At 34.5% G+C, this 15,859-nt stretch overlaps 1 protein-coding gene across 1 annotated transcript in view; it reads right to left on the reverse strand.

Annotated features, from left to right (window-relative positions):
* Positions 1-15,859, reverse strand: part of pth2r.L (parathyroid hormone 2 receptor L homeolog) — an 85,056-nt gene that overhangs the window by 21,529 nt on the left and 47,668 nt on the right. The window contains exons 9-10 of the mRNA XM_041576644.1: positions 9,294-9,360; positions 3,033-3,127 (exon numbers count right to left, since the gene is read on the reverse strand). Coding sequence (XP_041432578.1) covers positions 3,033-3,127; positions 9,294-9,360 — 162 coding nt within the window. The remainder of the gene's footprint in view (positions 1-3,032; positions 3,128-9,293; positions 9,361-15,859) is intronic.

The raw sequence follows: 15,859 nt of genomic DNA on the forward strand, positions 1-15,859 counted from the left end.
CACCCACCAGCAGCAAGCAGAGCATAGTAAGGCCTTGGATGCAGGTGCTAAGTAAATAAGCACTAAGGTGTATAGTACAATGCTGTTAGATACAAATGATACAAAACTTTACTTAAAACCTGCCATATACAGTTGTTAATGCAGTGCACGCTAAGGACATCTAAGGGGACACCCATGTGCTATTCACCTCCTACCCCTTCTGTATGCAATGCCAACTAGAGTGAGACACACAAATCATTGTGATCTATGAGAATAGATAGTTGCACTTTAGGGTAAGGGTTACAGTAGGAAAAACAAGGCATATTGCACCTGTAATTTGCCCCATTAATTTGTAAACTAAAAAGAAGTGATATGAACAGAACTTACAGCAGTATCCCACTTACAACAGTAATATACAGTATTTAGAAAGCTATGATTTTTGTAAGCACATAATTTGAATAACAGAACTTAAAGGTTTACCTTTGTTATATCAGTACTCTAGAGTTTATCTAATTAGCTCCACAGTTCCTTTTCCTGTCCATCATTAAGTCATTTCAGAAATGAAGAAGAAAGAGCTCTTGCCCTAAGTGACCACCCGTCAATCAGTGCAGCCTAAACAGCAATGTGTCTATGTAAAGTAATTCAGACCCTTGACCGATTCTCATTCTAGTGAGTATCAAATCCTACAGTGAAATTCTGTACTCTGACATATTTCTATTTCAAATTACTGAAAGCATGAAACCAATGAGAAACCAATTTATAATTGTTACTATTAGGTACGTTAAATCTGGAGAATGCCTAAAAAAGCACAAGAGTGACTGAATGAATATAAAAGGAAAGGGTTTGGGTCAGTTGAGGTCAAGAAACATCATATCTACACATAAGCGCAGTATATAAAAGAATTTGTCAGTCCCAAGGGACTGGCTTGCGCCCCGGCGAGAGATCGCGGCGTGTTCGCGCATCGGCGCGGTTGCGTCGGATTGTGCGCGCGCGCGCGGCTGAAGGGTCGCGGGCGCGCGCACGTTTTGACGCATGCGCACAGCGCGTAAAAGGACGCCGAGGCCTGCAAATCACTGCGAAGTGATCTTGCCTCTGACACTAAGCGTTTTGTGAATTCTACATCTCTGATCCATTGGTTTCCTGATTATTGGCCTGTTTGACTCTTCTCTTGGACTTCCCTTGGTACCGCTGATTCCGTTCCTGACCCACGCCTGGCTTTGACTACGATTCCGCTCACCCCTCTTTTGGCTACCTCGACTTCTTACAAGTGCCTACCCAACTTCTAATTACCGGCACCTCTGTTACTCTTCATCTGGGCTTATTCCTGTCCCCACTCAGGCTCTAAGTTCCAGTGAGAGGCATAGGTGAGGCTATTATTCCGTCGGACCCATTACGGAACCTGATAGAATTATTGTGAAAGAAATGTGTTTTATCAGAGCTTTCTAAAACAAGCCAAAAAAAATTCAACTTCACCTGAAGGCCCATGCTTAAATAAGAGTCCCCACAATCAGTTGCCCTGGCAACTACCTGATTTCACCAGGAGCTTAACCCATGCATTCTGTTAAAGTTACTGGCTGCTTTTCACGCTTAAAAAGGATGATAAATGTCTGTGAACATTTTCATTCATCCAGATCACAGTATATCTATAGTAATAAGTCAAATCAACTGGACTTGCTGTATTTTATTTTTTCCTTGAAGATGTTTTGCTATTAATCTGACTGCCCTTCTCAATTCAGAAACTGCAAGAGGAAGATGCCATAAGTTACATATATCAAGAATGCACACAATGATTGTAGTTCTGACATGATAATGCTTTTACTATGGTTCCGAAATAGAATAGTACCCTATGGTTTACCTAAAATCCTTATAGTAGCAAGTAAAATGCATGGGTATACTCATGTCAGAGCTGAGGACTTTTAAGATTTTGAACATGTTATCCGTAAATCCTGATTTGGGACTGAAAAGCCCTATGAGCTTTTTACTCCCAAATTAGGAATTAAGGAAAGGATCTTTCAGTCTCAAATTATAATTTAAGGATAACATGTTCAATCGCTGAATTTTGGAAGTGAACACATTTCAGCACCCATCTTTTATACAGGGTACCAGCTGTACTGGTTTATATTTGTATACAAACTGTATGCTGTGATAAAAATACTATTATCCTGAAGGATATTAATAGTTGAACAAGCTGTTTTAAGTCCTTAAAACTCTGTTACTGTTTAGGTTTGGTGTTATTAACCCATAATGTCTGTCTATATATATATATATAGTGAATAAAGTACCCCCTCTTGTGAAATATAAGGATATTATAAGTTACCGAGGAGTTTCATGACCATATAAAAACACGAGGCCGAAGGCCGAGTGTTTTTATACAGGTCATGGAACTCCGAGGTAACTTCTAATATCCTCATATTTTGCAACTGGGGGTGCTTTATTTATTATAATACACAAATTTCAATGAGTCATGTGACAGAAATGACATCAGAACTCACTGTTTATAACTGATGACATCAGAACTCACCGTTTATAAGGATATAATTTACAGGATATTCATAGCTTTTGTGTATTATATATATATATATATATATATATATATATATATATAATCGATGCAGGGATCAGCACACTCTAGTAAAGGTGAATTAAAGTGTTTTTATTTGTAACACAGCATTGTCCAATATATATATATATATATATATATATATATATATATATATATATATATATATATATATATATAAAATACACACACACACACATATATATACAGTATATATATATATATATATATATATATATATATATATATATATATATATATATATATATATATATATATATATATATATGGACATATTGACAGACAAAGGTCAAAGTTTATCAGAACAGCCAATGATACATTATAGATCAATATACTATGAAGCCCGTTAGTGTATAGTTGGAGGTATACAAAATTATAGTATCGGGGAGGAGGATATATGAATTGTAAATGTTAAATATATTTTAAAAAGAAAGTTATTTGTTTTTGAAGTTCCCAGTAAGTACTGACCAACCTGTACTGTTTCCTGGTATCATAACCCACTGCATTTGATTCCCAGATTTTAGTTGCAAGAACCCGCACTGTGTTCAGGAACAAGATGAAGTTTAACTGCAAAAAAAAAGAGAAATGTTGACTGAATCTCATAAAATATTATATTACACTATTAATATATATATATATATATATATATATAATATATATATGTGTGTGTGTCTGTGCATGTATGTTCAAGTACAGTATGTCTTTGCATATCATGTGCTCATTTTCAACCCTATAACATTTAGTTTTAGTGATGGGCAAATGAATTCGCGGCGAATTTGAGCGATTTTCCGCCAGCGAATAAATTCACGAAACACCCGCGAAAATTCGGGGAAAAAATTAGCCGGCGTCAATTTTTTTTTCCAAAAAACGGGCGCCGGCGCAGTTTCGCGAATTTTTCGCCGTTTCGCGAATTTCGCGGCGTAGCGAAACGCCCAAATTCGCCCATCACTAGTTAGTTTTCCATATTACATGTTTTCTTGTTCTATACAGTATAAGTCAATGAGAATTACAGAACTACAGTATGTTAAGCCTATTGGATCTTTATTTTTTAGTCATTCAGTCATTCAATGAATAGAAATCTGGTGTATTTTTCGGTAGAGAGCTCTAATCTCACATTTTGATATAGTTGCCCTATATTCTCAACTGCAAATATTTTCCTGATTGTAACTGAACAAGTGGTTATACCCACTAGAAACTAGAAATGAGCAAATTGCTCACTCTTTGTTTCACAAAAACATTCAGTGTGGCGTTATATATTGGGTATTAAAGGACAAGTAAAGCTAAACAAATAAGGAGACTATAACTGCTACACAACTGCTATGGTCTTCTTGTAAAAAGTTCAAACTATTATATGTAGCCAGTGACATAACTAGAGGGGGGCGGGCCCTGGAGCGGGACGCGCTGCCGGCCCCCCGCCCCCCTCCGTACACCCGGAAACAGCCGGGAATCGTGGCGCGTGAGCTGCCGGGGGGGCCCTGAGGGGGTGCAGGCGCTGGCCCAATCGCACCCCCTGCTCCCCCGGTAGTTACGCCACTGTATGTAGCATGTCTGGCATCCTTATTTGTTAAGCTTTACGTGTCCTTTAATACCCACTATATAATGCCAAACTATTAAGATCTGTGCCTCCACATTATCTCCACACCTTTATCTCCATCTATGTGGTCAGATTTATCAAAATGTGAGATTAGAACTCACCACAGAAAGACTCACTCACTTTCTATTTATTCCTATGGAGTTTTTAAAATCATATTTATCAATGGATGAAAGTTAGGGGCACGTTTACTAAGGGTCGAATTTCAAAGTGTTAAAACTTTGAAATTCGACCATTGAATTGTAATAATTCGATAGACAAATTTTTTTTTGAGTTAATTTAGCTGTTATCGACCAAATGCAAATCGTTCGATCAATCGTACGAATCGAACGATTCGAACGTTTTAATCGATTGATTGAATGATTTTCAAAAAAAAAATTTCGACTTCTAAAAACTTATCAAAATACTGGCTATAGGTTCTAGGAGGTCCCCATAGGCTAACATAGCAATTTGGCAGGTTTAAGGTGGCGAAGTGTCGAAGTCGAAGTTTTTTAAAGAGACAATACTTCGATTTTCGAATGGTCGAATATTCAAAGTTTTTTCAAATCGAATTTTGGCCTATTTGATGGTCGAAGTACCCAAAAATCACTTACAAACTAGACGTTTTTGAATTCAAAAATTCACTTTGAATTCACTTCGACACTTACTAAGGGGCCGATTCATCAAGGGTCAAATATCGAAGGTTAATTAACCCTCGATATTCGACTAGGAACTAAAATCCTTCGACTTCGAATATCGAAGTCGAAGGATTTAGCGCAAATGCTACGATCGAAGGATTATTCCTTCGATCGAACTATTAAATCCTTCGAATCGAACGATTCGAAGGATTTAAATCCAACACTCGAAGGAATATCCTTCGATCAAAAAAACTTAGGCAAGCCTATGGGGACCTTCCCCATAGGCTAACATTGACTTCGGTAGCTTTTATCTGCCGAACTAGGGGGTCGAAGTTTTTTTTAAAGAGACAGTACTTCGACTATCGAATGGTCGAATAGTCGAACGATTTTTACTTCGAATCCTTCGATTCGAAGTCGTAGTCGAAGGTCGAACTAGCCCATTCGATGGTCGAAGTAGCCCAAAAAACACTTCGAAATTCGAAGTTTTTTTACTTCGAATACTTCACTCGAAGTTAATGAATCGGCCCCTTAGTAAATGGGCCCCTTAGAGTCCACGAATTGATAAATACTGTATGATTCTAAAATTCCCATAGGATTAAATAGCAAGGGAGGGATTTATTCTGTGATGAGCGCTAATTGCACATTTTGATATATCTGCCCCTATGTTTTCTGCTGACACACAAGCTCTGTACTGTTGTTGTATAGGCAACATTACATGCATCATTAATATTCTAGGGCTGATGAACCTCTTTGCTACTACAATAAGTTTAATATATACATTTCATTATTTCTAGCCATATATCACTTTACTGACTTAAGCCGATAACAACTTCTCACTATTCATTTTTATAGCTCTCTCAGAACCGTGAGTACTTTCTCCTTCTCCAGTTCCATCATTCTCCTGGTTTTCTTGACATTACCCTGTCCTGCTTTTCCTCTTACAGTTCCTCTCAAACTGCTCTTTTTAGTGTTTCCTGCAACAAAATATCATATTCCCCTTACCTCTCCCTCTGTTGGGCTTCCTCAGCTCTGTCCTATGCCCCTTATTGTTTTCTCTGTATGCTTCGTCCCTTGGTCAACTAATCAATTCATTTGGTTTCCAATACCACCTCTATATAGACAATACTCAAATCTTGTGTCTCTTCTTCTAATCTTAACCCAGATCTCTTGACTCAGGTCTCTTCTTGCACCCCATCTACACAGGCCTTGGGTTATGTCTGTTTCTGCCCAGTTCTTCATTTATCATATCGAATAAAAAATATTTTCAATATACCATAATATCTCAGATGCCACTAAAATTCATTACCTAATCTTCACATAATGACTACAGTAACTGTAGTCTGACATTCCTGTTAACTGAGCTTCCTTCCCAAAAATGACACTTTTTTACTTTGTGTACCCTTAGTATTGGTTAAAAGCTGATTTTTTTGTATTCAATGTATACACCCATTTACTGTACAGCACTGCAGAATATGCTTTTATGTGCTTAATGAATGCATGCATAAATAATTCTCCTGTAATAAATTATTTTTGTTTTTAGTTGTTTTTCATAATAATTATTACTTCAGCAAAACACTAAAGATGGAAATCTCACAGGTAAGATACACCTATAAATGTTTTTAGTATTCACAATCCTCCTGTCTTATTTAACCTGTTTCCATTACTTGCTCATAAACTTAATAATAAAGAATTGATATAGGTTGTTTTCAGTTTTTACCACAAAGAAAGGTCTAATTGTGGATGTTTAGTGAAAATGGCATATTAGCTCTAGACAACCTACATACCTACTGTATGCAGTTAACCTTGAAACTTACCATGGTTCATTAAAATGATAAAACTTTTTGAATACAAATGTAGTTTGAGATTATTTAACATTTTTTTTTACAAAGTCATGGCATTCATAGCCAAAGATCTTAAGTCAGCATGCCAAAGAGCAATTTCAAGTGGGTCATTAATATGCATAAACAGAGACTCTTCTGCTGCCCAGAGGAAAGTAACATTCAAAAGTCTTTTATTAAATATGAATTACAATGAATCATTAACGAACAGGTAATACCTAATTAACCCCCAGGATGCTGAGCCATTATACAAATAAATCAGTTCTATATTATTGTATTTTATTGTATTTTTTATTATTATATTACTGTATTTAAGAATTTGATAAGTTTATATTATGGAAAATATTAACACCAAAGTCTTCTTAATATTACAAATGGTAATATGAGCTGTGCAGAGGGTGTTTAAAATTACTATTATGTTAGTTTTAGATGGGCAACACTTACAAAAACTTCAACATGTAAAATATTTCAAACAACTCTACTTATAGAAAATAATACTTAAAATAACCAAGAACCTAAAATCCAGACACTGTCTATTTATACCAATAGTTACTTTTAGGGGCAGATTTATCAAGGGTCGAAGTGAATACAAGGGAATTTTCAAATTAAAAAAATTCGAAATTCAAAGTAATTTTTTGGATTCTTTGACCATCGAATAGAATACTATGACTTTGAATTTACTTCAAATTCAATTCCAAGTAAAATAATTTGAATATTCGATAATCGAAGTACTGTCTCTTTAAAAAAAACTTCCGACTTCAATAGTTCGCCAAATTAAACCTGCCGAAGTGCTATGTTGGCCTATTGGGACCTTCTAGACCATTTTTCTAAGTCTTTACACATCGAAGTAAAATTTTCTATCGTACGCTAAAATTGTTCGAATCGTTTGTTTCAAACAATTTAATCTTCAATCGTTCTATGGCCAAATTCGGTGAAAAAATCCTTTGACAGCGATATTCGAAGTCGAAGTATTTTAATTCGATGGACGAACTTCGAAGTATTCGACCCTTGATAAATCTGTCCCTTAGTGTTTAGTCATTAGCAAAGTAACAGAATGATAATCAACAAATTATATACACATTTGTTGCATATACATTATTTTCAAAAGTATAACTATTAATTTACACTGCCAAATTCATTATGAATAAAGTCCTATTATTAAAGAATCACAATGTCATGAAAATTCATCACGTTTAAAATATGATGTTTCGTCAGAGAACGCAAAATGTGTAATAATAATATCTCTGATTAAATGGGTGATTTATTTTTATATGATCTAGAGATGTATAAAAATGAAGTCAAATGAGAAAAAAAAGTTAAAGTTTTTCAAAGTTAAATCTTACTCTCTCTGCAGGCTACCAATCAACCTTATTTTATTAAAATGAATACTCGATTTTAAAATAAGCTCCCAAATCGCTTTTAAATATATTGCTGGAATCAAATCACTGCTGTGCAGACTTTAATTTAATAATTGAATATTTTAGTCAGTTTATTAATAGCCATTTACTGGAACCCCAAGCTGCAGACAATATGAAATGTCACCTATTTAATCTGACTAGTGGCTGCCTGTTTATTACATTCCAATTGAATCGGAACACCTGTAAAATACACGGTTTACTAAATCGCTCATTAAACTAGGAATATTTTGAAATGAACTTCCTAGTTACAGTTAGATTATTGGCAGTGTATTAAAATTAATGTATAGCTATTATATATAGATACAGTATGTCAAATAGAGATTACTGTAACAATGCCTTTATCTATGGGGCATTTATTAATAATCAAGTTTCAGTTTTAACCGCAATTCAATTGTTTGTGTCAAAATAGAAAATTTTAATTTTTTAAACTTTAATGTTCTAGATTTATTAATGGAGAACTAAAGCAAAAAAAAAAAAGAAGGCTAGATCTGTTGTACATTATGTTTTGGGCTTCTGTACCTGTCCAAGGCATCCACAGCCCATTAGCAGGGAAGATCAGTGCCCCCAAAGAAGCCCCTGTAGCTCCCCATCTTCTTTTTTGTTGATTAACTGCACATGCTCTGTGCTGCTGTCACTTACCAACTGTTAGGGACCAACTCAAAACATATAGTACACAGAATATAAGTGTAAAAATGTACAGCTGATTAGTAATTAATACAGATAATTACTACATGGCAGCACAGAAGCCAGTGCGACTAGCATGAGAATTTAATAATCAGCCTTGTAGCATCAGTTTATATTACAGGCCAACCTCATTTTCTGCTTGATAATTTGCAACGACCCCTAAGCTTAGTTTATCAACATTTCAATATGAGTTTAAGACTTTTTTTCAAGATTTGGCAGAATGGGATGGGTAGAATGTGAATCTGCTGTTTTTTCACGTTTTTATGTGATCATATTTTGAGTTTATATTAATAAATAATTCTTAATAAATAATAACATATTACAGTTTGGAGAGGTTTGTTTGATGAACATTTTTGATTTTTGGAACATATGCCTCTAAAAATTCCATAGGAATAAATAGAGCATGATGGCACCTGAAAATAAATCATTATTTTTAAATAAATAACAATATCAATAGAAAATAGTTGTGAAGGGGTGATCATAACATTTAATTATCTTCAAAATATACTTATAATGATTAATATCCAGACAAAAAAAATTGTTGCTACAAATATTTTTGTATCAAAAAGTAATTCAGTAACTTACCCCAATAGCAGCCAGTATTGGGGCTTGATAAATCCATTTGATATCACCTGCGCTAAGTTCCCAACATCTGAAAGGAAAATCAAAGCGTTGATAATACAACATTTTAATGCAGTAGAAAGCACTTTACTAATTTATTCAACACTACATTTTAACATTTGAACTCTGATTTTCCTGTGTGGACTTGTTTTACAATATTTTGCAAGTTAAAAAATATTGTGGTGTCCCTTAATTTTTCAAGCTTGTTTATGTTTTTTAGTTTGTACACCAGAGGACAACTTTTTATAGAGACCTATTATAAGCAAGAGATCTATTGGTGCAAAAAATGGCAAATGCTTAATAATTATTCCAAATAGTGCACTGGCAGAAGTACATCATTCTATTCAATTACTATATAGATTAATACCCCATGCAGGTAAATATTTTAGGAGTAAAATGTGGGAAAAGTAAAAGTGGGAATAGTAAGAAGTGGGGATTACTGAAAATCATGGACCAATACTGGTCAGGTTTCTCAAATAGGAATTTTTTTGACACTGAAATCAAATAGAAGCTTGACCATAGATGGTTTTCCTTTAATCTTCCATAGGACAATGGTATGCTACAACATATTGAAGCTATTGAAAATCCTAATGAGTATTGACTTGTTTGCTTCCAGGTAATGTCAAGAGTTTTCTAAAAGCACAGCAAATAATCCAGTCTTTTATAGAAAACAGTGATATGTCATATTGCTTTATCTGAAGCACATATTATATAGACAACAGCTTGTCTATATACTGTACAAGTTTCCAAATATCATTTACAGAAAAAAACATATAGAATAGCATGGCAGAAGAGCACCACAAACAAAGAATCTACTTGTGGCTTAGCAATACATCTATCAAAGACAAATATAGAGAAAGAATGACCCTTGTAATTGCACAACCCCACCAGTGGCGTAACTACCGGGGGGCAGGGGGCCCGGCTGCACGTCCTGCGCCAGGGCCCGTCCCCTCTAGTTATGTTGCTGCACCCCACAGTGTATGTCAGAATTTCCCACCGTATGAATATTAAAAATTTACTTTTATTGAAATGTAGTAAAAAATATGCACAGGAATTGATATTATAAAAACAAGATCAGGAGGGACTTAGGGTCATTAGTTAAGGGAGGAAATATAGAGGATTCAGGCAACGAGTCCACTTCCTCTAATAAATGGTGCTTGGTTCGCACAATGGTAGTGGTGAAAACAGTTGCTATTATGCAGGGACTGCAGTCTTAAAGCAGGTGCTTAATGTTGGAGTACACCGTAAATTAACTGGCTCTGGTCCCTGACAGGAAAGCCTCTGTGAGCCTTCAAAGAGCCAGCTCGTAATTCACCCCGCATACACATACAGAGAGCGCTCCCTTAATGATCTTGCCTGCTACAGTGATAACTGTTATATGACATCCCTTAAGGAGCATGACTGTTACAGTGGTTGCTTTTAACAGAGCTTTGCTTCCTGGCTGACACTGCTCCAGCCTAGTCGCATCGGCAGCTGAAAGCCTGCTACAGCAATCACTGTTATCAGACACGCCGGGCACTCCTTCGGGAGCATTAAGCTGGCCATAGATGTAAAGATTTTTAAAAGATCCGATCGCCATTGTGAGACCACGATTATCTCAAAACGATCGTACGATCATACGAATTGTCCATTGCGTCTATGGGGACCTTAACTGTTACAGTAATTGCTTCTATCAGAGCGTTACTTCCTGCCTATTGCTGCTTCTGCCTAATAGTATAATAGGGAGACGAAAGATCACCCACAAACCAACCTTCCACCACACCTTCCGCAAATGATTTCACTCCCGTCCCCCTGCCTGATAATTAAAAAGAGTTTATGCGCCTGACGCACGTTTCACTCGCAATAGCGAGCTTTGTCAAAGGAAATTTTTTACTACATTTCAATAAAATTTTATTTTTAATATTCATACGTGGGAACTTCTGACATACACTGTGGGGTGGTGCAATTACAGGGGTCATTCTTTGTCTATATTTGTCTTTGATTATCATTCATTTGACCTTGCACACCATTTATTTGTTTTCATTGGTGGTAGGTGCGCTCAAACCTTTTCGTTCCTTAGCAATACATCTAGAATGAAAGATTATTAGTAAACTGTAATGGGCATATAGTATTACTAGAGGTTAAAAACAGAGAATATTATCGTCATAGCTAAATGAAAACAAATATATAGAAAGATTAACCTTCTTTAAGTGGAACATGCCTCACACCAGGGATTACCCAAAGTTAAAGAAGCTTTGACACAGAAAAGGAAGGGTGAAAAGGGAGGTGCAGGCAAAATGCTTTTTCAGACAAATACAGAAAAACCTACATTTAAACGGTCCTCCTTTTGGAGCGAATGAACTACTGTTTTTAACCTACTTTTACTTCCTTAAATGAGAGGTTGGTTTCATATAAAAATAATCAAACTATCTATGAGTTCTCCCAAGAGAACTGCCCAGAAATAAGAAAGCAAGCTACTCTGCTATTGGTATAATAATTCAAGGAAATAAAGGTTTTATAGTTGTAGTACACTTTGTGATATATTTCAATGCATAGTGGTTGTTCAATATATCAATTATTTAAATTAAAACACATATTATTATTAGTCACAACAGAGCAATGAAAGGACCGAATGCTTCATGAATCAATGCTATAACCACCTTGATGTTAACTAGCACTCCCCAAAATAACAGAGTAAAATAATAATCAACATACTGTATTAACAATATCCATGGAAACATTCGCTTGGAAGTCATTTCTCCCCCACTTTTGATGTTCCCTAGCATAACAAAATTGGACCAATGGTCCTGGCTGGGATTAAACTCTTAACTAAGCCTAAGGGGCACATTTACTAAGGGTCAAATATCGAGGGTTAATTAACTATCGATATTCGACTATCGAAGTAAAATCCTCCGACTTCGAATATTGAAGTCGAAGGATTTACCACATTTACTTTGATCGAAGGAAAAATTGTTCAATCGAATGATTAAATCCTTCGAATTGAACGATTCAAAGGATTTTCCGACGATCAGAAAGGTCCCCATAGGCTAACATTGGTGCTCGGTAGGTTTTAGGTGGCGAATAGGTAGTCGAAGTTTTTTTTAAAGAGACAGTACTTCGACTATTGAATGTTCGAATAGTCAATCGATTTTTAGTTCGAATCGTTCGATTTCAATGTATTTTGTTCAGGAAAAAGTTGCCAATGATAAAGCACCCATTGACTATAATGTATTTTATTTCATAATAACTTACATTAAATGGACCAAAAAACTACCTTGTAAACTGCACTTTTTTTTTTGTTACCCAAGGCCAAAATAGTCAGCATGACACCTGCCCTCACACGCAAGTTTAGCCAAAGGTATTTTAGCAAAAGGTGCCTGAGCAAACACAATGCTGGTGCTGATAACATGGTCATATTATTTATTTTACACCAATCTTGTTTCATATAGACCCTGCTTTTTCTAGCTTTCTCTTCTCTTTTCCAACACTTTACCAAATTATTGTAAGCTAACAAAAAAAAATCTCATATTGCCAGATCCTCTAACCTTTCTGTCCAATCTAAGGATAAAAAAAGCAAAATATAGTTAAAAGTGACACTTTTGCGGGACCCAACCAATACAATCAATGATATGATAAAGCATATGGAATTTCCTTTGTTTCTTTTCAGGCACCATCTCAATGGTTCACGGAAGTGAGGGCTGATGTAATGCACCCACCATCGTACATAGCTATTTGCTTGGGGCACTGTCTTGTTTCAGGTTCCAGACTGTGAGTTGCAGCCATTTCTCCAGCCAATCTCTAGACAAATGTAGCCAGTTTTACTGTGTCCACTGAATTTTCTATGGGACCCGTGGACTCTATCCAGAACTAATTTGCAAACACAAATTAGCAAAATGTGAATGAATACTGTCTCAGGTGCATCTTCGATAATGTCTGTCCCTTTTCTGAATCATGCTACAATGCTTATGTGAATTACTGGCCCATGCAAGAAAAAAAGGATCATATTTTATGTAGACAGATGGCTCATCATATTCTACCATATTATTTAAATCACAACTACACTTTTTTATTTAAATGAATGCTGTGACATGCTGTGCTGTGTGTTTACTCCATGTTTAATAAAGTATTTTAGGTCCCTGTTTCTACAGATTACAGCTTCTAGGTATTTTACATACAATATTTAAATTAATGACTTGTGGGCCTTGGCATAAACTAAATGAGTCATCTAACCAGTTAGAATTAATTAATTCATTTATATTGCTTAAAAGGTTTTGTGTTTACTGATAAATAAAACAATCCTGAATATACAACTCTCACTTCTCCTCTTCAACAGAGAGAAACAGGTTGTACTGAGAAACTATGTTACATGTGAATTATGTAAATTACTGTTATAATGCAAAAAATATTTAACAAAATATTCAAAAATACCAAACACTTTATATTTACATATGAGTTAAATAGTATCTGCTCACAATATAATACAACATCAGAGAGAATGCATTTTATTTTGCAAATAAACTCAAAGCAGCTGCTTTATAGAATCAGATCACTATTTAATATTTATAGAGAGTACACTTTCTCTTTAAGATGTGCTTTTTTTTTTGTGGAGCAATATAAGTACATAGCCTGCAATTAGGGGCAGAGTTATTAAAGTGTGAATTTAGAGCTCATCACAGAAAACCCCACCCACTTTCTATTAATTCCGATCTGATTTTTAGAAGTGTATTTAACAAATGGTGTACTCTAAGGTCCCTCTTTACTAACATTCAAATTTTTTTTCAAGAATCGATAAAATTTTTTATTTTTTCTATATACAAAAATCACCAAGTAACAGTTGTCAAGGCTCTATGAAAGTCAATGGGATGCTATTGGACCCTTTTTTTAATCAATTCGAGGATTTAAATGTTCTCATTTTTTTTCACTAGGAATTGTCTGAAAAACTTGAATTTTGAAAACTTGAAACTTGAGGTATTTGTTTCCATTGTTTAGCTCTTTTATTCATTGTGCTTTTCATATTCAGATCTTTTAATAAATTCCTTGGCTCCAGTGGACTTCATTTGAGGCCTGTTTATCAATATTCAGATTTGTGTAATTGTAGAGGTTTGTTTCTACTTTGAATAAACACAATTTAAAAAAGAATGTTACCTTATTTAAAAAAAAATCTTGAATGAATAAAATAGTGGAAAAAAGCTTATATACAGGTATGAAACCTGTTATCTAGAATGCTTTGGACCTGGGGTTTTCCAAATAAAGGGTCTTTATGTATTTGGAATTCCATAACTTTAGGGGCAGATTTATCAAAATGTAAGGTTATACTGCAGTTTACCACAGAAAAACACACCTGCTTATTATTCATTTCTATGGGATTTTTAGAAGTGTATTTATCAAATGGTAAATTCTAACTTTTATTCATTGATAAATACACTTCTAAAAATTCCATAGAAAAAAGTGGGTAAATTTTTCTATGGAAAACTCTAACCTCACAGTTTAAAAAATCTGCCCCTTAAGTCTACCTAAAAAATCATATAAACGTTAAATGAACCAAATAGGATTATTTTGCTACAATGATTAATTATATCTCAAGGGCCCATTTATTTTTTGGTTTTACCAAATAATATTTTTTGGAGCTAAAAATAGTGGGGGTTTTTCTGATTACTCTAAACTATGATTTGAAGTGTTAAGAAACTAATACAAAAGTTGAGATCATATAGAGATCAATGGAAGCTGTTCTTATCCAATTGTACAATTTTTATTTTATTCAGGTTCTTAGATATTTTCATGTTTTTTCCACTAGTAGTATCAAGAACAATTTAAGGAATTAAGAGGTTTTCGTTGTCTCATTCAGATTGTTCTGTTTTATTTTGTTCTTGCTTTTTCTATTTGTATATTTTATAAATGACATGGCATTCGTCGTTTTAGAAAAAAAATACTTTTTTGATGGTTTCAAAAACATCTAAAACGACTAAAATTTACTGAAAATAAAATGGTGGTAATGGGCTTGTTAGTTTTGATCAAGTACACAATATTGTTTTATTATTACAGAGAAAAAGGAATGTGAATTAATTGATTAAATGTACTCTATGGGAGATGGCTTTCCTGTAATTTGAAACTTAAGATAAAGGGTTTCTGGATAACAAATACCTGTACCTCAAATTTGTGGATTGCTAATCATTTAGTTTCAAGCTCCAAAAAAATTCTAAAGATTCAAATTGAATATATTTATATGAAATGTAATTTATTTTACCTAGGACAGCTCCCATTGACTTCTAAATGACCTCCACCTAATAAATATTAAAAAGAATATGTTCTTTAAACCATTATTCACATTCATAATTTTTAGCACAAAAAAAATTTGAATCTCATAAAAAATCAAATGTTGACGGATAACGCCCATAGTAGCTACCTTGCAAAATTAGATTCATTTTTAATGTTGTGTAGATATTCCCATTGAGTCCCCAAACATCGACAGTTGAAATTTTTTGCACATGCATTTTACCTTAACTGCTATTGGAACAAAATGGAACATTTTGGTGTTTGTAAAAGTTTGTAAT

Source organism: Xenopus laevis, chromosome 9_10L (assembly GCF_017654675.1).
Source record: "Xenopus laevis strain J_2021 chromosome 9_10L, Xenopus_laevis_v10.1, whole genome shotgun sequence".
In the NCBI taxonomy this organism is placed as follows: domain Eukaryota; kingdom Metazoa; phylum Chordata; class Amphibia; order Anura; family Pipidae; genus Xenopus; species Xenopus laevis.